The sequence below is a fragment of the Polypterus senegalus genome, chromosome 9 (assembly GCF_016835505.1).
Source record: "Polypterus senegalus isolate Bchr_013 chromosome 9, ASM1683550v1, whole genome shotgun sequence".
NCBI classification, from domain to species: Eukaryota; Metazoa; Chordata; class Cladistia; order Polypteriformes; family Polypteridae; genus Polypterus; species Polypterus senegalus.
This window is the reverse complement of record NC_053162.1, coordinates 77654414-77679238: the sequence shown is the minus strand read 5'-3', so window position 1 is coordinate 77679238 and position 24825 is coordinate 77654414. Positions and strand designations below refer to the sequence as shown.

At 38.4% G+C, this 24825-nt stretch overlaps 1 protein-coding gene across 1 annotated transcript in view; it reads right to left on the bottom strand.

Annotated features, from left to right (window-relative positions):
- Positions 1 to 9231: 9231 nt before the first annotated feature.
- zfhx3 (zinc finger homeobox 3) overlaps positions 9232 to 24825 on the bottom strand; it is a 107533-nt gene continuing 91939 nt past the window's right edge. The window contains 3 exon segments of the mRNA XM_039763327.1: positions 9232 to 11777; positions 20545 to 20614; positions 20705 to 24825. Of these exon segments, the coding sequence (XP_039619261.1) occupies positions 9991 to 11777; positions 20545 to 20614; positions 20705 to 24825 (5978 nt within the window). The 3' untranslated portion in view covers positions 9232 to 9990.

The window sequence follows — 24825 nt, the reverse complement described above, 5'->3', positions numbered from 1 at the left end:
TAGCTCAAAAGTTGATAGAAATCTATATTTTGGACCTAATACTTGAATACAAAATTTGTTTAAATTTGAAAGTGTACTCAAGTTATCGTGTTTACATGTACACACACACAAACAGACATAATTTCAAAAATGGCATTTTTGGACTCGGGGAGGTCTAAAACATTAAGATTCATCAAAATCTCGAAATAAAACTTTTGGACGATTGTAATACTTTCCCTATACTTTGTATACAAGAAAGTAAAAAGGTTTTCTAACTCATTCCATTCTATAACAAAAAGAACAATGTTGTCTTAAGCCATCTGAACCTAAACCTCTCCCTGCTCCACCTATGAAAAGCTTGAAGTCGTCTTACCCTTATCGTGTAAAATCTATTGGAAGGAACTCACCAAGAAAGTCTTTAAGCAAAGCAAACATTGACTCATTAATATATGAAACACAGAGTTGATTTTAAAGAACTGAAATGAAACACACTAGGACAAGTGAAGGGGAAGTTGTGCTCATTGTCTTATTTGTGGTACTGTAATCCTAATTTTTCTAAGAAAATCAAAACAAAATAATTTTAAATGAAGATGAACAATACTTAAAAAGTGTCCGATAAAGATTTATTACGGGCCTTTGTAGACTAGCCTTCTCTGTTTTCAACTTTCTCTCCTAAAATATAAGACCGAGATACATTGAAAACCTTTTTCCACCCTTATTAGTGTACATGACCCTTAATATTTGGGTTCTATTCCTTATATTACAGGCATTTTTGCATGGCTTAAATTTTTCCCCTCTTCCAATTGACAGGCTGTGTTCTTTTGCATTCTCTTTTATGCCTCCATTTCCCAAATTGTTTTTTTTTTTTTTTGCTGTTTGCCAATGGTAAAAATGATAAATTTGCCTAAAAGCATAAATTGCTTTGTACTCTATACACTTGACAGTAATGACCATATAAACCTTTAAAATGTGTTCATCTTGTAGTATGATAAATAAGTAGACACCTGAGGCTCTCTCCTCACTTGTCTGTAGGCTATTTTAGTCTTAGTTTGTTTTTTTGATATTCAAGCTTTTCCCACTTCTAGTGTTTTTGAACCTTCTCTCTAAGCCTGTGTCTTTGGCATCTTACCATTCTGGCTCTATTTTCTAATTAATCATTAAGCTGAACTTATTCTTTTGGATGCTGTCACAATTCTCTCTATCTGCCTGTCCTTCTCTCTCCTTTAAAATGCTTATTTTTGGTTATACTTTTTCGATTGTCTTATTTGTAGTAAGACCAAACCTTTGTGCTGTTTTCCAATGCTCAATGGAAAGTATCTCATTGGGGGTTAGACATGAAAAATAACTCTAAAAGCAATCATACATGACCAATAATTACTGAAATTACATTTTGATTCACATGCAGGTTCACGGAACACACACTAACATTCATTTTGCAAATGATCTCACAACTGTGAAATGTGAAAGAGTTTTTTGGAGGGCTTAAGTTTATTGCTTCCTAAGTCTTGTTCACAGTTTTATGTTACCTGTATTCTTTTCTGCAGCTTCGTAATGCAAATAATCAACTCCACACCAGTAAATTCTATTCTACTGTATTTTTACCTTTCATTTACATCACTGTGAAGCAGCACAGAAAGACTATGCTTTCTCCATCGAAAAATCTCACCACACCACCAAGCCTAATACCCCTTCCCCATTACCTACCAAGGGTCCATTCCTTTTTCTTTATTCCAGAGGATATGCACTCTCTTAGCATTGTGGTGCTTCAAGCTTCTTTTTGGACTCAGAAGCATCTTTAGGATTCCAGTCGCCAAGGTTATCATCATTTGGCAAGAGGAGTCTGTGTGTCATGATCAGCTTTTGGTTGGCTCATTACAATTCTCACATTTCTAGGTATGGCATCCTACAGTAGGTTGTGATCTGCAGGTAAACAGCACGATGGTATAAAAGGGCGCCTGGAGGTTCCTTTCTCTATCTGATCTGTGGACAAAAGAAAAACCTTCTACAGGAAATTGTGATAACTATGAGGCGGAGTGAAGCTAAAGTTAGAAAATAGGATTTATCAGAAAATAGAACAAACCTTAAAAAAACTGATAAAAGTAATTTCTCAATGTAGTCTCCACCCTTGTCAATGCACTTGCGCCACCAGCCTGGAAGAGCCTGGATTCCAGCAAAATAAAAGGTTTTGTCTTGTCCTGTCCTCGCAACCACTCGTTTCTTCACGTCATCATCTATCTTGAATCGACGACCACCCAAATTTTTTTTTAGTGGTGGTGGAAATCACACATTAGCCAAATCTGGCGAATAAAGAGAATATGCCAATGCCTTAAACTTCAGTTTCTCCAGACAAGCCTTGGTGTTCTTAGCAGTGTGTCATTGTCATGAAGCAAAAGGACTCCTTGAGACAGCAGTCCCTGCCGCTTGGATCGCTTCACATTGATCTTCAACAAGTCACAGTAACTTGAATTAGTGACTGTAGTACCCCTCGACATGTAGTGTTCGACAATAACTCGGGTGTACGAGTGGTTGCTAATCACGAGGACAAGTCAACACCTTTTGTTCTGCTGGAAACCAGGCACTTCCAGGCAGGTGGCGCAAGTGCATTGAGAAGGGTGGAGACTACATTGAGAAATGACTTTATTAGTTTTGTTAAGGTTTGTTCCCTTTTCTAATAAATCCCATTTTCTAACTTTAACTTGACTCACCCTCATATTTTTGCTTCTCTAGAGTTTAGTTTGCTTTAACCTCTTTCTCTGCCCTTGATTTCGATTCTTGTCTCTCGTTTGGAATCGATCACTATTAGTTTTATTTTGATTTCCTTTTTACGTGTTTACTCAGTAAAATCAGAACACATCTGGAAATGAGTCCAGTCATTTGTTTTTCTCCTTATGGATTTTTATTTAAATATTAGATGACAGGTAGAAGCAAGCAAGCTGCACTAAGCATGTAAAAGCTTCCAAAACAGGACTAAACATCATTTGTTTTGTGTCAATTTATTTTTGCAAAGAGAAACACTGCATTTCTCTCCAAATTCAGTTTCTCGTGAATCATTTTGCTCATCACTACACACGACTCATTGCATGACAGTGCAGAAAAACCTGCTCGGAGGTGTAACTTGAGACAGGAGCATTCAAGACAAAATGTTTTCAAATGATTTTGCTACATTTGTACAACAGGCTTTGATTGCAGCTTGAGAGTTCTAAAATTTGGGGCTGCTCCAGTTCGTCGTCTTCCAGAGTAAAGTTTCCTTTAACTCTGTCTGTGACTGTTTCCAGTACAGAAGACAATGCATTAAGCCTGGAATTTTTATGCATCTATTTTTACATGCTTTAATTTAAAATTAATTAAATAAAATGACCTAAACAATTTGAAATAATTACAGAAACAGACTGTGAGTGCGATCCCCAAATTTGCCTTTTGAAAGAACCTCTTCAGCCTTGCACCCCGTAAAAGAGTTTACAAAATTCTAATGAACTTATGCTGAATTTAGGAGTATTAAATCTGATTACATTAAAAATAATAATTTAAAAAGGAATTGTACTTTCCTGCTCTTTTAGCCTCTTCCACCAGCATTTCTTTAATGGGGGCTACTGACATGGCTTGCATCAGCTCAAGCTCTTTGCTTATGCCTTCCATCTGTCAACTGGATCTTCTCTTAGTTGGTGATTATATGGCACTCACCTTCAGTGCACTGGTCATGCAGTGGACTTTTGTATTCCATTCTTCACATAAATTTGGATCTTGGATTTGGGGCTGGGGACCACTTTAGGTGTAGATCTTCATTCCAACCAATTCCTAATTTTAACTGGGCCACTACCTTCATAAAAAATGTTTTGTTTTCTCCGAGTTACAATAGAAGACGTTGGCAGGATTCACCCTGCATTATATGGATGTAACAAGCATTTGTGTGTTTTATACACAAATATGGATGGGTTTTCCTGCTCCTATCTGGTGCGATTTGCCTGATATTCACTTCAAAATATTTCCTTGCTTGCTATTGAGGAGACAGATAAACATGACACACAAGTAGCTGCTTCCCTAATGTCTACTCTCTCTTTGTGAAATGTTAACATTCAGACACAAGTAAGGGATGCATCTCCACAGAAAAAGAATATTTTAGTCTTTGACAATGATAACAGTTGTTTCAAAATTTCATACAAAAGTCAATAAATATCTTTGTGACTGCAGAATAAGAGCAGGAAAGAAGCCACCAAATTAGAAAGAAGTTAATATGCTGGGTTTTGGTTTGGAATGAATACCTACAGCCTCAGTGGTCCCACGGGCATTTTCTGGTAATTTTACCTGTTTGTTCATTATTTATTTATTTTTCGGTTGAGCCATTCATACATCGTTCTTGATTCTCCGATGATATCTGCGTTCCCTTCAACCATGTGTGCTTGCAAAGTGTTTTGAAAGCAAAGTGTTATTCACAATGCTGTGCCCAATGCTCAGTCGACGGTAGAAAGAGTCAGGATTGCCTGTGGTGGCATGACAAGACTTTGGTTATTTTATTGTCTAATACTTGTCTTATATTATTTAAAAAAAAAAAAAAGAAGACAACATTTGCTCACTATGACACATGCTTTACACAGATTGCAAAAACAGTTCCCAGCCCATTTAAACAGTTGACTATCAATGCTCATTACTGCATAACCTATTGGTAGATTTAACAAAAACTGGTAGCATTCAGTTACTAGTGCCACACTACCCAGTTGTGCTTTATATCACTCAAGATTTACATTTTCACTGCACCCGCACTCCTACGATTCCCACCCAGGGTTATCATTTATTTCTCATTAATGCTCACTGCTACACAACAGCACCTTCCACACTCGCATTCCCCCACGACACTCAACTTCCATTGCTTGGCAGTATCCCATTTGTGCACTCGTCACAGCAATGCAATCAGGCATGTGAGCAAAAGAGACGAGCACTGTTGGCATTGGGCAATGAAACACAGGATCCAGCACCGGTTTTGCTCATACTTTTTTTTTTAATGTATCACAATGAGCAAGAAACATACTTGATGAAATATTTTCAAAGGAGTATATTCAATTACCATCTACAATCAACTTAACTAGGACAACAAGGTTTTTTGTGACAAAAGTTTTTTTTTTTCTTTAAAAGTTTGAAGTTCCACGTGGTTTTTGTTTCTGTATGTTATTCTCCATGTAATTTGGTACAGTTTTGAAATCTTCATCATATAATTACAGTAACAAAAAAGCTAACAAGACTACAGTATAGAAAAGACATCAAGAACAACATTTTTGGTTTAACTTGCTCTTTTTGTACATTGCAAGGCTGTTTTTTTTTTTTTTCTACCCTCAGGTGGGCAAACTGGAGCCACCGAGCCACCAGATATGTGGCTCAGAAAAGAGAGGAAAAAAAAAAGAAAAAGAAAATTAAACTGTGGCACCAGGAGTCACAAAAGGGCTGAAGGATCTGGGCTCCACGTAACAGTTCATCTTTTAGTTGGAGCAACTGCTTGGTTTTCTTTTTTCTTTTTTTTTTTTTTTTCTCTTTAATAACTTCTTAGGAATGCAATTTTAATACACTCACTCTATACCGGACCAGCTGAGGCTGACTCAACCAGAAAGCTGCTCTCTGACTGGAGAACACTGCTGACAATTGAAAGAAAAATGAAACCCAATAATAAATGACAAAAATGTGAAGAAGGAAAAAACAAAAAACAAAAACACACTGAACCTCTCTGCCACTTTAACTCCGCATCCAACATAAAAAGAGAGTTGCAACAGAAGGGCTTGCAGAAAATGCCGCTGCAGGTTGTTGACTTTTTCTTCCTTTCTGTACGTCTATTGTGCCACTGGGCTCCAGAGTCAGCGAGTTTGCCATCTTTAACAGTGTTCTGATCTTGGAGCCAACAAAACCAGCCCAGTTTGAACTGCCCACAAACTCAACATCATCTTGCCAAAAATCACCCAAATAATTTCTTTGTTATTTCTTTTTATTTTTTTTTTTAACAAAAAAAAGTTGATGTCTTATTTTAAATATATCTATATATATATATGTATACATGTTAATTTTCACAGTGGGCAACAGATTTCTTTGAGAGCAATACCTTGTGTTTGTAAAATGTCAGTGAAAATCAAGTAAGTCAACCTGTGTTGACAGTTCTTTTCAAAGTATCCAGCTGTCATCTCGTGTATTGTGCCGTAATAAAATGTACTCTTGAGCGAGGGCACCACCTTACATCTTTTTAACTGCATAAAGCTTTGGCCACATTCATATATTTAATTTAAAAGAAAAAAAAAATATGCTCAGTGCTTAAATCTTTTTTTTAAAAAAAAAAAAAAGAACAACATCCAAATAAAATATAAATTTGTTTTTTTTTTTTTCCACCTCCGTATTTATCCAGCTTTGCGGTTCAGTACTTTTGGTGCCATTTTTACATGCAAAATATACCTTAACAAAAATATAATAATAATAATTATAATAATAAAATAAAAACCACAAGTCGTTAAAATGAAATCAGATAAACTGAACAAAGGCTCTCCTGGGTCACACACAGTTCTTTCTTTTCTGTCTGAACGCTGGTCCAAACAGAATACACTTTGGAAACGAGAATTTAAACAGTCTATTGAAACACAAAATACAGAAAACAAAACACAATAAAGTGGCCAAGTCATCATATAAAGATAAAAAAAATAGAAATAAAAGAATAATAAAAAAAAAACAAAACTTCAGTATTTCAAATATAAAGCTAGTGTTAAAGTGATAACAATTTATATGATGAAAATGTAACATATATAAACAAAGTAGCATACAAATAAACAATTTCATGAAAAACGTTTAATTTTTCAGAAAATTACAGACTGAACGCAGAAAACAGGAGAAACTGCCATGCTGACTATTCATTTTTTTTTTCTCTGTCTCTTTCTCTTTCCCTTCCATCTCTCTCTCTCTCTCTCTCTCTGTACACATCTTTATTATTTTATGAGAGAGTGCAGTATTTTGGGGTGTGTGCCGATAGGAGGCGGAAAATAAATCAAAGTGTTTCAAAAAAATAAAATAAAAAAAGAAACATCACAGCTTTCTGTCTTAGAGCAACTCCGATCGGGGCAGAGTACCCGTGGTGGCACTTCGTTTGAATGTGGTGCACACCCGGGGCTACAGTACAATGCAGAATGTATTTCAGTCTTTTGGGTTTGTTTAGTTCAATTATCGAACCTCTAAAAATACGTCCCTTCTTTAAATTCTTTTACCATCCAAAATACCTTCAAAACAAAACAAAACAATAAATCTTTGGGTCTCCATTGCACTTTCAGAAATGGAAAAAAATAAAATAAACCTGCAAGGGTGGTTCTTTGATAACACTTCATAAAAGACAGCTCCCTGTCTGAATCCGCCGGTCTGTGCGAACAGCGTCAACGCTTGTCAGTCATGCGAACGAAAATGAAAAAAGCCTCGTCGTGTACAAAATGGTGCCTTCTCTTCAGTGGCCTTTCTAGCAAACTGATTTGTCCTCATAGCCCTCTTGTTCAACAGTCTACACTATGCTGTCCAGTAGGGGGTCACCCTTCAGAACATTTTGTCATTTATTAGGTGAAATAAATGCTTCCTGGCTCCACAGACTTACTGAATTACTTGTGAAGTTAAAAAAACAACATAAAAAAGAGAGAAGTGGAGACAGATTTGCACTTTGTGCAAACACATATGTTAGGTGTACCCAACAGCTTATAGCCACTTTGCGATCGATAGAAAAAACAAAATCAGTCTTTCAAAGAAAGAAAGAAAGAAAGAAAGAAAGAAAGAAAGAAAAGAAATCCCTCTCCATCGTGACACTTCGGAATGCACTGCCCTGTACAAATAACACAGATCATTGGCTTTCAACATTGGATTACTATAAAAAATAAAAAGACAGTCCTCTAAACTGTCCTTTGGAAAGCATATTCACAGTCTTCAAAGTTCCGTTTTGCAACAAGGAAAAAAAAAAAGAAAAAGAAAAAAGGAAATAGCAGAGGCAGGAAAAAAAAAATTGGTTTATTTTTCTGGTTTTGTTAAAGCTTAGCCAAAAGCAAAACGAGCATGCAGCTAGGTTTTTGTTTCAAAAACTACATTAGCAGCAAAACTTACGTCTTCAGAGACCAGACCTTATACATTTTCTTGAGAAAGAAAGAAAAAAAAATGACTTTTGTGTGTGACAGAAATGAAGATGTCTAGATCAACATGACACAAGTGCCCCAAGTTTAACAAAGAGCTTTTTAAACCTCTATCTTACAAACTGTAATGGCTCTACAATGGTGCTACTCCACAATGCAAGGACAAGTGCCCCTTTTTGGTTTTTGGTTTACTTTATTTTGTTATATTACGTAAAAAGCCACCTGTCTGCTTACACAAGAAGCAAAAATGGCAACTTGGATGCTATTACTCCTTTATTTTTTTTTTTAAATGTTATTTTCTTTTAAAAACAGCAACAAATTCTCAAGTATAAAGAAGCCTCTTTTTCTCATCATTTTTATGCACCAATGGTGAAAGTGTTTTGTCTTTGGATTTTCTTTTTGTTTTAAAGCGTGAGAATTATTATTCTTTCATTATCATCTATGACAAAAAAAAAAAAGAAATTTAAATGAGACAAAAAAAATACAGAAAAAGAAAAAAACCTGACCGCAGCCACACTACACAGAGAAGAAGCGTCTGCTTTGTAGCACAAGAGGAGGCAGCCACACAGGCAGAGAGAAAGACAGAAATGTTAAGTGCACAAAGATAACATAATAATTTAATATCTTCTTCCAAGTTTTAGCTCAAAGTTGTATTTTTTTTTTCCCTTTTGGTCATAACTATTATGACCAAAATGAAAAAAAAAAAAAAAAAAGATGACACACGCAAAAATAAGAGGAAAAGAAAAAATAATTCAAAAAAGCCATAAAAGTCCCACACAAAGAAATTGCTTGATTCAGTCTCTACAAAATGAAGAGGCCCCCTTTAAACGTAATAGGAGGTCAGGTGAAAAAAAAAGGTGAGAAACAGAGGAGAGTTGGACAGAAATAAAATATAGACCAGTTACTGCCCCTAAATCTATCCTAGCAGAATGATCAAGACAACATCAAATGAAGCGCATTTAAGTTGGACAATACAAAAGCTAAATGTACACAAAGATTTTTTTTCAATCTACCATACTGTTTAAATTCATTTCCAATGCAACAATCTACTTAACACCAAAAATGTTCATATCTATCATAAATACAGAAAGTTTTTTCTTAAAAAAATCTTTTTTTTTTTCCTTTTTTCTTCTTTTTTTTTTTAAACCTACAAGTCCTCAACACTCTTTGTATCCGGGTAAAGTGGGAGTGCTAATTTTCCCCTTGAAATTACGGTTTGTTTAAATTCAGCAGATCAGCTACCCTTTGATCCCCCAGAAAGCTATGCCATCATAATATTTTCCTTTAAACTTTCTGCCCATTAAAATTAATTGTTAAAAAACAGAATCTTTTTTCCCCCTGTTAGGAACAAAAAGTATAAAACAATGATTTTTTTTTCTGTAACAGAAAAAGGTTGTGAGCTGTTGACCTGAGAATAAAATAGACATTACATTATTTCTTATTTTAGCAAGCCATTGGTATCTGAATGCTTAGATAGCAAGAAAACTGTAAATGTAAGACTATTCTCCCATACACGACATACTGGCTTTTACTGTGCTATTAACAGGGATCCATTTTGCAAAACAAGAGATACATTTGTTTGAGGGCCCTGGCTGATCGCTTTGTGGTCGCTACTTTCTGCTAACAGTACTCCAGACCTACCTGCAGCCATGCATTGGTCTTTTTTTGTCTCTCTCTCTCTCTCTCTCTCTGTGAGTGTGTGTGTATGTGGATAGAAACAAAAACCAGCATGTTAATATGGGAAAACAATCCACTAACATTTAATTTTTGGTTACAAGCTTTGGAATTGCAGTTAGTCTTTACACATTTTTTTTCTGAAATTGGTTTGTATATTTTTAAAACATTTTTAACATCACTTTTTTTAAAATATTGTCCATCATTGAAAGCTCTTTTACAATCTGATGGAGTCCGTTCCTACACTAGCAAGACTACTACTATGACTACTACTACTACAGTCTTTGTGACAGCTGGGGTCTTGTGGCTCCTCTGCTGGCCTGCCCAGCCTGTCCGACGACTTCTGACTCGTGTCAGAGTCGGACTCGTCGGAATAGACGTCTGTTGGTATCGAGGTCTGAACCCCTGAGGTGCTCAATGAACTTGAGGTAACCGTTGAAGGTGAGGATACTGGGGGGAAAGCAGAATTAGTGGGCTTCCCAGGTAAAGCTTGGGAGTGGGGAGCCTGGGGCCAGGACTTGCCGGTGGTGGTTACGTGTGGGGGAGTTGTCATGGTGGTAGAAGAAGAGGAGCACGGTGAAGACACAGAAGAGGGCAGCGGCGGTGTTGTTTTTGTTGTTGGCAGGGAAGAGGGGCTGTTGTTGGAGTGAGCGGCAGACTGCGAGGTAGATGCGGTGTTAGGATCGGGGAAGCAGGCTGAAGAGTGAGGTAATAAACTAGTAGCGTGCTCTTTGGCATTTCTGGCTGATCGCTTGATTGTTCTGTGTTTGTGCAAGGCTGATTCCAGGTGTTGACTCAGGGCTTCATCCCCTTCCAGTGTGGTCTCACAGGCTAAGCAGTCAAAGCTGCTGCCTGCTGCGGAACTGGCAGTGGGGACCCGAAGCAACATCTCTTGCAGATTTGCCACAGACTGACCGAAAAAGCAGATCGACTTTAGGTGACTGGCTGCCGCTTCTTCCTTGCTGAAGACGGTTTGACACTTGCGGCATACCAGCCTGTACTGCACCTTCGGGACAATATACTGGTCAAGGGGAGGTTCCGCACTTTTGCTTTCTGTCTCGTGCTGCTCAGAAGGATGGTTTTGAAGGGAAGAAGAAGAAGAAGAGGAGGTCGAGGAGGAGGAGGAGGAAGAAGAAGAGGAGGCTTCACAGGAAGGAGAGCCTTTTTGCTCTTCAGCTTTTGGTGGATCTTTGGCAGGTTCTTTGTGATCTGGGTTATTTGGGGTCTCCGGTGCTAATGGAGGAGCTGGAGTTTGGCTTGCTTTGGGTTGGTGGATTTGCTGTTGTTGAAGCTGCTGCTGCTGCTGCTTTTGTTGCTGCTGCAGTTGTCGTTGCTGCTGCTGGAGTGCCTCCTGTAGGCTCTGCTGATATTGCTGGTAATGCTGCAGCAAGGATCCTGGAGACAGCCCCATCAGTGCTTGCGACAAAGCAGGATTATAAGGGAACAGTCCTTCCATCCCATACATGGGCTGCAGATACCCCCCCTGCAGAGCCCCAGGTATCTGAGGAGCATAGTAAGGAGAGAAACCTGGCATGAAGTAGGGGAGGAACTGACTTGTTAATAAAGCAGTAGGCTCTGACGACAAGGCTGCCTGCAGAGCCTGAAGCTGTCCTGGGTCAACCACATATTCCATTCCTGGAGTAGGTATAGAAGTGGCTGAAACAGCTGCTTCAGGTTTTTCCTTCTTGATACTACTGCTAGCAGCACTAGAGTGGGTTGTAGCCGAACCCACAGCAGCGGGCAGAGGCTGTTCCATTTTTTCCTTGGTCTTTTCTTTCTCACGGCTTCTTTCAATATCACGCTCCTTTGGAGGCTCAGCTCGCTGGGCTTGTTGGGATGCAGTTGCAGAAGGATGTGGAGTAGAGGTGCTGGTTTGAGCTGGGCTTGGGGAGGCCAGGGAGGTGGTAGCTGTTTTGTTGGGCAGTCCTGACGTTGGAAGGCTGGGCGAGGGCACACTTGTTCCAGGCATGCTCAGAAGGTTTGGGGGTTTTGGAGACGTTAAAGCTAAAAGAAAGAAAGCAAACAAAGTCATTAAGATGATGAGCATCCCCCAACAACAATAATGTATCATTTTATATGCAAACATGTCCCAGTAAAGCATGTTTCAGAAATGGCCTTTTATTTTGGCTCCTTAGTGCAAGTCATATGGAAAGATACACCAAAATGCTTTCCTTCCCACTTGTTAAATTAATTCTCTACTCAGAAATTATATTTTGCGTCAGTTGTTTGCATTGATAGCAGAGGAAATAATGTCATGTTTCCATGCCAAGTGGAGAGATGGTAAAATTTCTCATACAATGGGGTCCAATAGAGGGTCAACACTGAACAACAGCAAACAAAAAGTGTCATTAATTAGTGAGGAGCGCCTTCTTCAATGTAAAAGCTGCAAGACACTTGAACACACTTAACTTCTAAGCACTACTCTGATTTTCAGGAAGTGTTTATCTAACAATATTTTAGCAGAAAACACATGCGTCTTGGACATTGTGAGCATATGACTGGATAACTGACATGTACCTTATCTTTATATATAATACACTACCATGGCTGTCCATTTGTCTGTCCAGGATTTTAAATCACCTGGAGCTCGTTTGACCTATTGATCTGAGGTTATTCCTCTTTTTACTTTTATTTCATTTTATTATAGAATCAACTCTTGGCAGTGGCCAGCAGGGTGGCTGTGCGGCACATGCATATGGGCGCCGTTCTCATCCCTACCACCTTCGCTGTCACTTCCCCAACCTCATCATATCTTAAATCATTCTTGAGGCAGATTGAACATTTAAGTGCTAGCTTAAGTGAAAAATTAAAGATAACGTACTAAGTAATTACAACACAAACACCGACTTAATCAGTTTTAATACAAAAAGATGCCGATCGAAAGAGGAGAAGTGGGCTGCTAGGGTGGAGAAAAAGAAGAGCTGCTCAGGAAGCAGTAAGCGCATCAACCTCTGAGCAAACGAATGCTAAACATACAGAGAAAGAGGATGAAAACTATCAATGCTCAAATCAAGTGTGTTCACTGCATGTTATCGTGCAGTGTGTCATTACTGGTTAGATATGATTTTAAATGAATGTTTTAATATTAATTTGATAGGAAGTACTCATGAATGCTTCAAATCTCTTATTTTGTTCAGTGTCTCCTGATTGACCAGTATGTGAAAATGCCTACATATGATCATTTGATAAGCCAATAAGACTCATCTTGAAGTCTAGTTATGCAGGATGTTGAGCTTTTTGTCCCAGTCACTGACCCATCCGAAACCCCCATGTTGGGCTTTCTAGACCCAAAAAAGTCAATTTTTTAGACTACATCTTTTGCAGGAAATTACAAAGTAAATAGTAAACCAATGTGTCTCTTCAGCAAAAAATGGTCAGGAGGGCTTGAAGCTGTGCATGCCACATCAGCTGATCCGCTAATGGGATATGAGGGGGTCAAAGTTACTCCTTTTCACAAAACGTCAAGAAAAAAATGGGGATTGGTAATATAGGCACGTGGAATGTTGTTTTATGCTATTTTGTGGTTGCTGATCATAAATAAGACAATATTTTTGATATTTGATTCTTTACGAGTGGTCTTGGCCCTCGAACAGCCACTTCCAGGAGGTTAAAAATAACATATTTGAAATATATACATGTGGAGTATCGTTGCAGGCCATTTCAAGGTCAGTGCTTACAAATATAATTTTATTTTGTATCCTTTACTAAGGATCTAGGCCACTATGAACCAATATCGGAGGTGAAAAATGACAGATTTAATTATATGAGAGAATATTTACACTTAAATTGTAAAGTACACAATTTAGTATTTCAAATATTTGATGTAATAGTTTTTGTTTATTATCTACTTCTACCTCATTATCTTTCTTATGAATATCGCAATTAGGGTGGCTTACACTGATTCAGACTTTTTGTTTGCTATTGTTTAGTACTGACTACCTCTTGTTTTGTTGAAGCCCGTAGTATGTGAAACATTATTATTTTCATTTCCATACAACAGCCATTACTACAAAAAACATGGTGTAAAGTAACAGATAAATATAATTTCTGAGTGGAGTACAAAAAATAGCAGATTTTAATGGCTGTAATACTCCCAATACTGCAATACCCTAAATCCCTCCATAACTGCAAATACTGTGCTTGTGTCACTTCTTTATTTCAATTTACTTAAGATGCAGCAGTCTGTTCTTATTATTCTGTTCTCAATGAGAAAAAGAAGATTTTATGTAAATGGGCTGAGAGAATGCAACATGGTCAAATAACACATCCCAGGGTTGAAGACCAGAAAGTCAAATTGTTCCTTCACTAAACGCTAACCAAAACAAGCAAGAATTGAGTAACTAGGAAGACTTTAAACAAAAATAAACACAAGTAATGGTCTTTGAATCCAGATTTCAGATAAAGAAGAATTCAAAGCAGCAATCTAAATATTGCTGCACTGGTGACATCAGCAGTCGCAACCTCCTAGTGGATGATGGGAGTGTTGCCATAGTAACATTAACACTATTTCCTGAAGAAGGCCGCAAATGCACCGAAACAAACATGGCCTCACGGCACAAAGTGAAAAAATGTTAAACTTTCAAGAGGTAATTAAAAAAAAATCTTGTTAATGGTAGTGTTGAATGTTTGAATGTGTATCCTATGCGGTAGGTCATTAGTTAGCATTATTGTCTCACAGATCTTGTGCCTGGTTAATGTCCAACTCTGAATCTGGGTCCTGTATGAGTGTGTGTGAGTGGGCCTGTGATGGACTGGCACGCTGTTCTAAGACTACTCCTGCCTTGTGGCCAGTGCTGATACGTAGGATTAGTGTACTGCAAGGATAGATTATCTTTTGCATTATTATAAATACTCTTTTATATGTGTCTTTTGGCATTTTTGTATTCCCTATTACAGTCATGTTCTTATTAAACACTGCAGCTAACATTGTTCATCTACCATCACCACAGACATCAATATATTAATTTACGGCATGGCTGCATTATTTTTATTAGTCTTTCTGAAATTAAATCTAGTTTTATTGTTTGTTTATTTACTCTGTCAGAACATTTGAAACTAACTAAATTATGATGACAGTGTTCTGCAACTTTAAGTACTCTAAACTATGTCTTCTTCATATCAAAATACATTTAGATAGTATGTTAAATAACAGGATGGGAAGCCTAAGTGTAAACTGATTATTAATTGATTTTAAGAGTTTATTTTCTTGCACTCTGCTGTTTGAGGACTTGTTCCAGTTTAGGACATTACTTATTTATATAGCAATTCTAATTGTTCCTTTTTGAACATTATATCAGCTCTGTGTGCACATTTTGAGAATCACGTCTGTTTCACTGTATTGCCTATTCTAACCCAAATATCCTCACTAAGAATTGGTTCAACTTTCATCTGAATCAGTAATGTAATTTAATATTCTCGGGTGTTTTACCCAAATCTTCTATATATTTTAGGCTTCTCGTCTTTTAAAGGAATACTACTGCATATACAAAATGATATTTTTTCATATTTTTAACTTAGCCCATGTACTTTGTGGTGGCAGAGAAAAAAATTTTATTTCATGTTTTCAAGCAGAATAAAACAGAAGTCAACAATGAACAACGATGTGAAAAACGTTCATGGGCAAAAAAAAAAAATCATGTTACTCATTGTGTAATCTGCATGTCATAAAACATGCAAAACTCATGCTTTTTGCTATTATATTAGGTATATACTTCTGGAATAATCAGAACACATCATTAACAGGAAGCTAAAGCCTCATAGAAGGCACTTTTAGAACTAAAGGCAGGACTCTTGACCAATGAATGGGGGGTTAAGCGATTCTACATTTCAAAATGGCAATACATTTTTTCTCAGCCACCACTACAAAGTACATGGGGTAAGTAGCATATAAAAAATACTTTTGGGTCGAGTAATGCTTTAATAATAATTCATTTCCATTTATACTATACACTTTTCCATTTTAATGTTTTGCTCACACTCGGCAACTTTAATTTTTCTAAAGGAAGTGGAAACTAAAGAATTTGGGAGCTACATGGCCAGAGCATGCACTCAGGCAGAGAATAAAAAAAGACCACAGAGCCATTAGATAACAGTACTAACTGAGGAGCTATTCTGGGATTAAGTTTAGCTTACATAGGGGAATGCATATACATATAAACATCCTAACAAAGATGGCTATATGCATGCCGATACTTTAATCACGATAATGGAAAGTTATTACTAAGAGTTTTTGTATTACTTACCAACTTGTCACCAAAAAGTCTATAAAACACTTCATAGAGTGTTTTGTGGCAAGGAAAGCTGATAAACCCAACAGTCAGATTAAATATTTTATTAATTAGTTATCAATTGTATTAAAGCTTTATTATTTTCTGTTAATGATTTAAAAACATTCCTTGAGTCAGTAAGTTATAAGGTATTTTCAGGAAGAAACACCTTGTCTTTTCTTGCATTGTATTTAAAGTGTAATTCTAGACATTTCTGATAATTCATAAGAATGCAGACTTTTTAGTCCAGTATTGTGCTCCCTGTGTGTTCAGAACTGGTGCAAAATATTAAATCAGCAGCTTCTGAAGCAGAAACCTTAACAAGAATGGATCAGGCAGTCTGTAATATAAATAATAAAATGGTGCCTGCAGTATCTGGATCCAGATTTTTTTGTAAAAATATGTTTTTGGCATTGTTTAAGCAACTGATTTTCAGTGGTGAAGAGTGTCAATGATTCGCCTATACCGTACAGGACATTTTCTACTGTATGTTTGTACCGTACTGAAGAGAAACATCTGTAGACTGTACAATAGATCTCAGTTTAGTATGCGACTGCAGCGGTAACAATGAAGGGAGTACTGAAATGAAGACTACTGCAAGCACAGCAGAGTAGAGAAGTTAAAGCAGGGACCATTTTAACACTTGGTTTATTTCTGTCTTCATTTTAAAGATGAACATTTCAGACATACGTTTGACTACTGTTTGACTGCAGAGTAAGTCTGTTTCGAAATGTGCGATTCCACCATCATTTGGATGATAGTCAGCATGTTCTGTTTCAAATCCATTTTTTTCCAGAACCAATGAATAATTGAGTACTGTACAAAGAACTTAAAATTGTCACCAGGTAAAATACAATGAGTAATTGGTGATTTATTGTAAGGCATATATATTATGTGTAAAAAAAAAGTAGCTGAAATTCTATTTAAAACAAAAAAAATTTTGATGCATCAAAACTGCCAAGCAGGCAATATGACTGTAACTGTGATTCCACTGAAGGTCCTTTTCCCCCTTGGTACACGGTATACATAAACATTGTCATTGGGGGCTGGATCCAATGCTATCGGGTGCAAAGCTGGAACAAGGCTTAAAAAGAGCCCCATTCACAATCCATACTCAGGCCGTGCACATTTTTGGAAAACTTTAGTTCCTTCAGAAAACTTCTGCAAACATAAAAAGAACTGACAATGAAAGGGCTAAGGTTTTAACCCCAGACACTGAAATTGTCGGGCATACAATACAAACATGTCACAGGTAAAATGCTACCTACTATTATTGAAATGTTTCCATTCTAAAGTTTAATAGCAAAGGATATGCAACACACTTTCTTCAACTAACAAACCACTTTTATTATTTATCACCTTGCACTTAATATAATACTCATAGTGTAAATAATTGTATGCGTCACATTTATTCAATTACATGTTTTCTTTCTTTTATGAAAAGAGGAACACAATTTCTCAAAGTACTGGTTCATTCTCTCAGAAATTGGGTGGAAAATTTTTAAAATGCAACGTAATTACAGGCATATTATTTTGTAGTTCAAACAGTGAAGTAGCTGGATATTTTCTCATTCCATTCACTCTCTGGAAAAATGGTACCGCACCATGGAGAGGAAGTAGACAGGAACCTGTTGGTCCTCCTTAAAGGATAAATTTGTTATTTTTTTATGTCAAAATGATTTCTTCTCAATCGTTTTATATATTAATTTGTTACATAAAACTGTGTTTTAAATTAGAGCTTTTGTTATAAATTTTGAAAATACTATATGTCTGTTCTCGTCAGCTTATAATAGGGCTAAAGGCTATCAGGATCCATAAGTGAATGACGAAACCTTAAAACGTACCCAATATGTCCACTTTGATTTAAGAAAACATGTCTTCCACTTTTATGGGGCATCTTTGTGATAATGAAAGGAAACTAGAAATAATTATATTATCACATATTCTTGTTGAGATAAGAAGGCCTTTCCTGTTTGCTTATTTGTTCAAAGTCGCTATCGTGGATTCAGTTTAGATATAAATAGGGAAGTCGATCAGCATGAAACTAAACACATGCCAGAATTTGTTTAGAGCAATTTTGTCTTTTGACACAACGGTATGAGACTGTGCATATGCAGGAAGTGATTATAAACTTGAAAAAGAAACGTTTACAGTTTACGTCAACTTCCTTGTGGCAATCACGATATCTTAAAGTTTATAGCGCTTAGGTTAGATGTGAACACTCGAATGGAAGACTAACTGAAAGCAAACCTACGAGTTTGTACCACTCATTTCTCCATGAATGACTACTTACACCCACAGAGGAAAAGAAAACCTGATCCAAACATATTTAAGGTGAGTCATTTCACTACAGATGCAAGTGAAGTGGGCTGAAATGTAAAGCAGTAAAATATTACCGATGAAAATGTTGTTTACTAGCAAACTGAATACTCGATAGATGAGTGACTCCTTGGTATGGTGGCAAGGTAGAACAATCAGTTCTGTTTTACTGATCTAGTGTCATGGGTTTGAATCGTATGCCTGGTTGTTGTCTGTGCGGAGTTTGCAAGTTAACCCAGGCATACCATATTGCTATTTATAACACATATTCAAAATCGTAAAGATAATTTGAAATGGCAGTTACAGGTTAGTTTGAATAGGATTGTGCTTGCGTGGGCAGGCACCTGTTTCTTGCCTTTCACACACACAGTACAGTGCTGCAGAGTGAAAGACAATCGGCGAGATGTGGTGCAGAGCCAGTTTTCTTTTAAAATAGCCAAATCACACAAATAGCTTGTTTACTTTTTTTATTCCTTCCTAAAGTGACGTGGATATACCCTTTCACAATATTTGTGCAATCTCAAGATGCGGATTAATATCCGATAACATTCTTGCCTTGAAAAACAGACATGTTTGGTAAATTTAAGCATCATTTTTATTATTGGATCAGTGTACCATTCAGCTCCTTTGTGAATTGCAAGAATAGACAAGGTTTTTTTTTTCCACTTAAGAACACAAATTTTATGTGGTAATAAAATAAATACCGTGATTGTGAAGAGGGCCAATGCCACCAGGTGAATTAGGCATTTGCCTAGGGTTCAGGTCATAAAGGCAAGGAGGGGGGACCCAATCACATTGGTTAGCTACAGAACACTAATAAGCTTGGCCTGGGGTGCAAAATAACCTAGCACCACAACTGAGTGTGAAGAAATAATTTTGAGCTAAAAAACACAGATCATATCCTTTAAAATATGGACGGGTAAAACATGCTTCCAGTGTCCACTGCCTATATAAAGTAGCATCTGGGCACAGCTTTGTGCTTGTGTGTGAGGAATGCCATTTGCTTCATGGACCCAACCTTACAAATTCACTAAGGTTCCAGCAAAAAACAAACATCTGGTTACTTCAATGAAAAAGTTGTTCAGAGCAAGACCTGTCAAGCTGACACAAATGGCAATTATTTTGCTCAGTATTTTAAAATACAGTGAAGTCATCAGCATTTTGTGATGACCCAGAACATTATCTTTGCTATATATAAATGTATATGTGCATCTAACTCAGCTTTATCCTCAAAATATACTCGTATAGCAAACTCTTATTTTATTGTTTTCTGACAAAATGATATATTGTGAGCCATCCACAAATACCAAGGGGCACAATTACTGTTCAAAGATTAATTTCTTTGTGTAATTGTGGTGAAGACATATGGAAAGAAGTAAGGAAATAAAACTCCAACGTTTTAATTTCTGATGTTTTCCTGTAACATTCTGCTTAATCATTATGACTAGGAGGGAAATTTGGAGATGAGATGATTTTCGTTTTCCTGTCATTGTGCATTAAAAATGTTCATTATTTAATATAAGACGAGGTGAAGTATGACCCACAATAGTTTACAATCACTGCTTCCATTTTTGGTTTTAATTGTTGATGACGTGTCAAAAAATATTACATTTGTACTATTATTCTACCAAAATCCTGAAAACTTCAAAAACACTGCTAAACCCAATATAAGAAAAAATATATAGAATATGTTAAGTGACTTGATAAAAATATGCTGCTAAAAATATTATCACAATTTTACATACAATACTTTATGTCACTGAATGGCGAAAATGAAGGTTAGAATTTACATTAAGTTTAGTAAATGACAAAGATGTATATTTGTCATCTGCACTAACATGTTTAAGCCGAGGTCTTCAGGAATTTACAACATGTTTCTGTATGGAATCTCTAAAATGACTACTTGGGGTCTTATTGTATTGGAACATCTTGCTTTTTCTTTTAAAAAAATAATCACAAACTTTCCTCTACAGTTAATTATCTGGGAGATTTGTGCTGTTCATTCTTGCAAAATGGAGGTGGCTAGTTTGCAGGCCTAAATACAAATGTGCTTGCGCACACATGTATATCTGTAAATTCTGTAAATATCACTAAAATCAGTTAAAGATACTATACAGTTAATCTTAAGTGTACCACCCCTGCGTTGACATACTTATCATAAGACAATTTTTATTACACAGTCATACCTGTATTTGACGATGCAAAGCCTGGTAATGAGGGGCTGCCAACCCCTGGCAACAAGACTGGAGGGATCCCCTGTAGAGTGGGGTAAGCAGAAGGAAGGTTCAGAGCCTGAAGAGGGGGGCTGTCAAATATCGCTTGCTGCTGAGCCGCTAACCCCAATACCTCATTGGCTTTCTTGATACGGTCCAGTTCTTGTTGAGCCATCAACTGCCGAACAGTGGCTGGATCAAAGTATTCTTTCTCTTTGTCCAGCTGACTTCCAATGGTGTCCTTCACTTTGGAGATGTGCTGCTGGGAGAAAATGTGGTCTCGGACTGATAGCCGAGCACTGTACTTGATGCCACACAATGTGCATTCAGTTTTAGGTCCCTCATACGATGTTTGGTTGATACCAAAGTGCTTGGCCATACTGAGTTTGGCCTTTTTCTCCTTTGCTCGTGCATTTTGGAACCACACCTGAACAACCCTTTTTGGAAGTCCAATGTCATTGCCAAGCACCTCACATTCCAGCATAGTAGGAGTCCTGTAGTCATTAAAGCAGGATTTTAAAACCTTTAGCTGGAGGTTGGTCATCTGAGTCCGGAAGCGCTTTTGGCCAGGTCTGTCACCACTATCCATATTCTTGTTACCAGATGTACTGGCACCAGGACTGGGAGAACATGGGTCTGCCAGACTGGAGGTCTCACTGTAATCCACCAGTGTCTCATTCTCAAAGTCCTTGGCATAAAAACTAGTTGCAGGGCTAACAAGACCCGAAGACATTTGGTCTTCATTCTCCAAAGATGGGGCAATTCCACCAGACTTAGAAATGAGGTCACCCTGGTTATGGCCTTGTTTAGATTCAGCGGACATTCCAGTGGCACTCTCATTATCAATATTGGCCTCATCCCCTGTTGTAGTGTCCGTGATGGCTGTATTAACTGAAGAACAATCATCATTATCCAGCTTACTCTGGTCAAAGCTCAGATTGACTGAAGACATTGTTTGGCTTTCAAAATCTTCCATTCCTTCCACCTTAATTGATGATGGGCTAAGCAAAGCTCTGGGAGAGAGATCCATACTTTTATTGACAGGTGACAAAGACGAACAGTGCCCATCGCTATTGGTCTGAGGAAGATGAGAGAAGCTTGGCCCATCTATTGGATCCCCTTTTAGTTGATAACCTTCCTGATCTGGAAGCATACTGGAAAGTGTTAAATTGTAGCCGGCACGCTTGGCTTCATGCCAGTGGCGAGATCGGATGTGAGCTTCTAATGCAGTCTTTGCTTTAAAAAGAGCCCTGCAAAAAGGACACCGCCGATGGGCTTGGGCAGGCCCTACAGCACGGAACTGGCCTTTTCTTTCTCTGGCTCGTGTATTCTGGAACCATACTTGGACAACACGTTTTTTCAGACCAACCTCATGGGCAATATGATCGAGCATTTTACGGGTAGGATTGGAATCCAGAAGATACTTTTGGTACAAAATCTCTAGCTGCTCTGGTGTGATGGTGGTTCTTAGGCGCTTATCTCTGTGTGGCTCCTCTCCGCTGTTCCCACTGTCATTCTCTCCAGGGCTTGCCCCAGCTTTCTCTTCTAGTTTTCTTTTAAGGGAATTCATGGTGGAGGTAGGAGTTGAGGGAGATGTAGCAGAACTTGTGGGAATTTGTGGCATTGCGCCTTGGAGTAGCTGGCTAGCCAGCAGGGGGTTGCTAGGATCAAACAGCATGAAAGGCATGTCCATGGTTCTGTCAAGAAACTGTGGGTGAATAAATTGGTTTTGCACTGTAAGAAAATGAAGCTGCTGGTGTTCTTGCCAGTGCTCAAATGAAGGAAAGGCCAGCTTGCATTGGTCACACTGGTAAGGTACCATCTGCTGAGACATATTTCCTAATTGCTGTTGTTGTGGAGTGGAGGTCAATTGTGGATTTAAGGGCAAATGTGATACCTGTGTAGGATTAGGGCTTACTTGAGAAACCGTTGAACCACATTGTTGCTGATGAGACTGGGAAGGAGATGAAAGCTGTGGAGTCTTTGGTGCTGCCTGAACTCTTTCTTCCTGTTGCTGCTCTATCAGGGATGGCTGGGAGTTTTCTTGTTTTATTGACTCAGGGTTATCCTGCTGGTGGATCAGACCAGGTGCTTCAGATGACTGTTTACCTTTTTCATCGTATGAGTTTTGCTTGCTAGTGGGGATACCTTCTTCCTTTTCAGAGGATGACATATATGGTACTGAGGATGAAGGTAAAGAACAAAGACTGGAACAGGAAGGCATTGGTGTGCTACACGATGAGCCGGATGGTGTATGATATTCATGAAACGCATCCATGGAATCTTCATTTTGACTGTCATATTGCCCTTCCTCATCTTCATCTTTATAGCAGAGCTTCTTTTGGTGCTTGATGAGGTCAAAGATTCGCTGGAAAACCAGACTGCACTTCTTGCATTGGTAGTTAAGATTGCTGGTCCGAATGTAACGATCATTGGACAACTCTCTCCTTTCACCCTCTTTCCCACCTTCTCCTTGGTTTTCATAATTTTTACGAGCTTTTTGGCGGGCATTCTGGAACCAAACAACAATTACCCGTGTGGGAAGATTTAGCAAGTTGGACAACTGCTCAAATTCATCATCTTTGGGATAAGCATTGGCATCAAAGAAATCCTGCAGGATGCGCAGTTGGTAATCAGTGAATCGTGTCCTTGAGGATCTCTTGCTCCCAAAGTACTCATGCTTCTGAGGTTCAGGTGAAGGGGGCTTTGAATCAATTTTGGGCTCTTCAAGGATAGTGACAGGTGGGTTGTTAAAATTATATGGCGAGTCTTTGTTACGTTGTCGTTCTTTAAAGAGTGTATTGCGAAACCAGTGTTTGATGACCTTCTGAGGAAGTCCAGACTTATCTGCCATCTCTTTAATTTGCTCCTCATTAGGGGAGTTGTTGATGTCGAAATACTGCCGCAGGACACGTAGCTGGTCATCGGTAATACGGGTTCGGGGCCTTTTGTTTTGTTGCTGTTGCTGAAGCATAGCAGGAGTGAGCTGCTGTTGATATAATTGTGCTAAATCAGTAGGCAGGGGATCCACAGCAGGAAGTTGGGTAGGGATCTGTGTAGGTAAAGGCTGAAGAGGCATGGGCTGCATCATGAGGGGTGGAAATATTGGCAGTTCCATGGACATAGGAAGCTGGGTCATGGACAATGGAGGTTGCGGAGTGGAAATGGCAGGAGGTGTGATTGGTGGTGCAGAAGCAGGGATGTTTGAAGCTGAATTTTGCTGGGGTGGAGCAGGTGGTAGAGGTGGGGGAGGTGGAGGAGGTGGGGGAGGTGCATCTGGTGTCTGGGGTCTGAGAGGGTACAATTTGTCATAATGTTCTCTGTACTCTTTTGCAAATCTCTCTAAAGATCTAAATGGGAAAAAGGCTTGGTGGACATGCTCCTGGTGACTTTTTAATATCAAGATATTTGAAAATAACTTCCCACAAGCTTCACATTCCAGTTTTTCTAGGCCATCACATGGATCCATGGCTCGACTACCATTGGTGTTGCTACCTTGTCCTGAAGCTACATTGCCTCCGGCTTTTTTCTGTACCTTCTGCTTATTCTCATTATATTGGATGACCAGCTCAAACCCAAAATTTTCAAGTAGAGCTTTGGTAGCGTTGCCCCGTGCGTCAGAAGCAATTCTGGGAGGAGGGAAGCCAGACTCTGAGCTGCCAGCAGTTGTTGTCTGATGTTGCTCTTTCTTATCTTTGGGTTTTAGGCTCTCTAGAGTGCCATCCCTAGAGAGAAGTCCTCCATCATCTATCTTCTCAATTACCTCTTTGTCTCGATGTCCATCCCTTTCTTTCTCATTGTGACATTGTGACTTTGGCTTTTTTTCAACCTGTGAAAGAAGTGACACATTCTGCTGCAGCAAAGACAACTGCCCTTGCTGCTGTTGCTGTTGGTGATGGTGCTGTTGGTGATGAATTAACTGTTGCTGCAGACACGTTTGCTGTGCTTGTTGAGCAGAGTGCTTAAGTTCCTCTAAGAGAGAGGAGGATGGTCCAGGTAGACTAAGAGCAGAGCTGCTAACTGGTAGGTTAAGCTCAGGATTGAGTTGGAACTCGGCACCAGGGATATAGAATGGAAACAAGAGATGCTGCTGCTGTAGCTGAAGCAAGGCTTCTGTGGTCATTGGAAAATGTTGCAGAAGTGCTGGGTTGAACAACTGAGATTGGATTAAAGCTGCTTGTTGCTGAAGCTCCTGCTGAAGCTGGGCTTGTGCCTGAGCCTGGGCCTGAGCTTGAGCTAGCTGTTGCTGCTGCT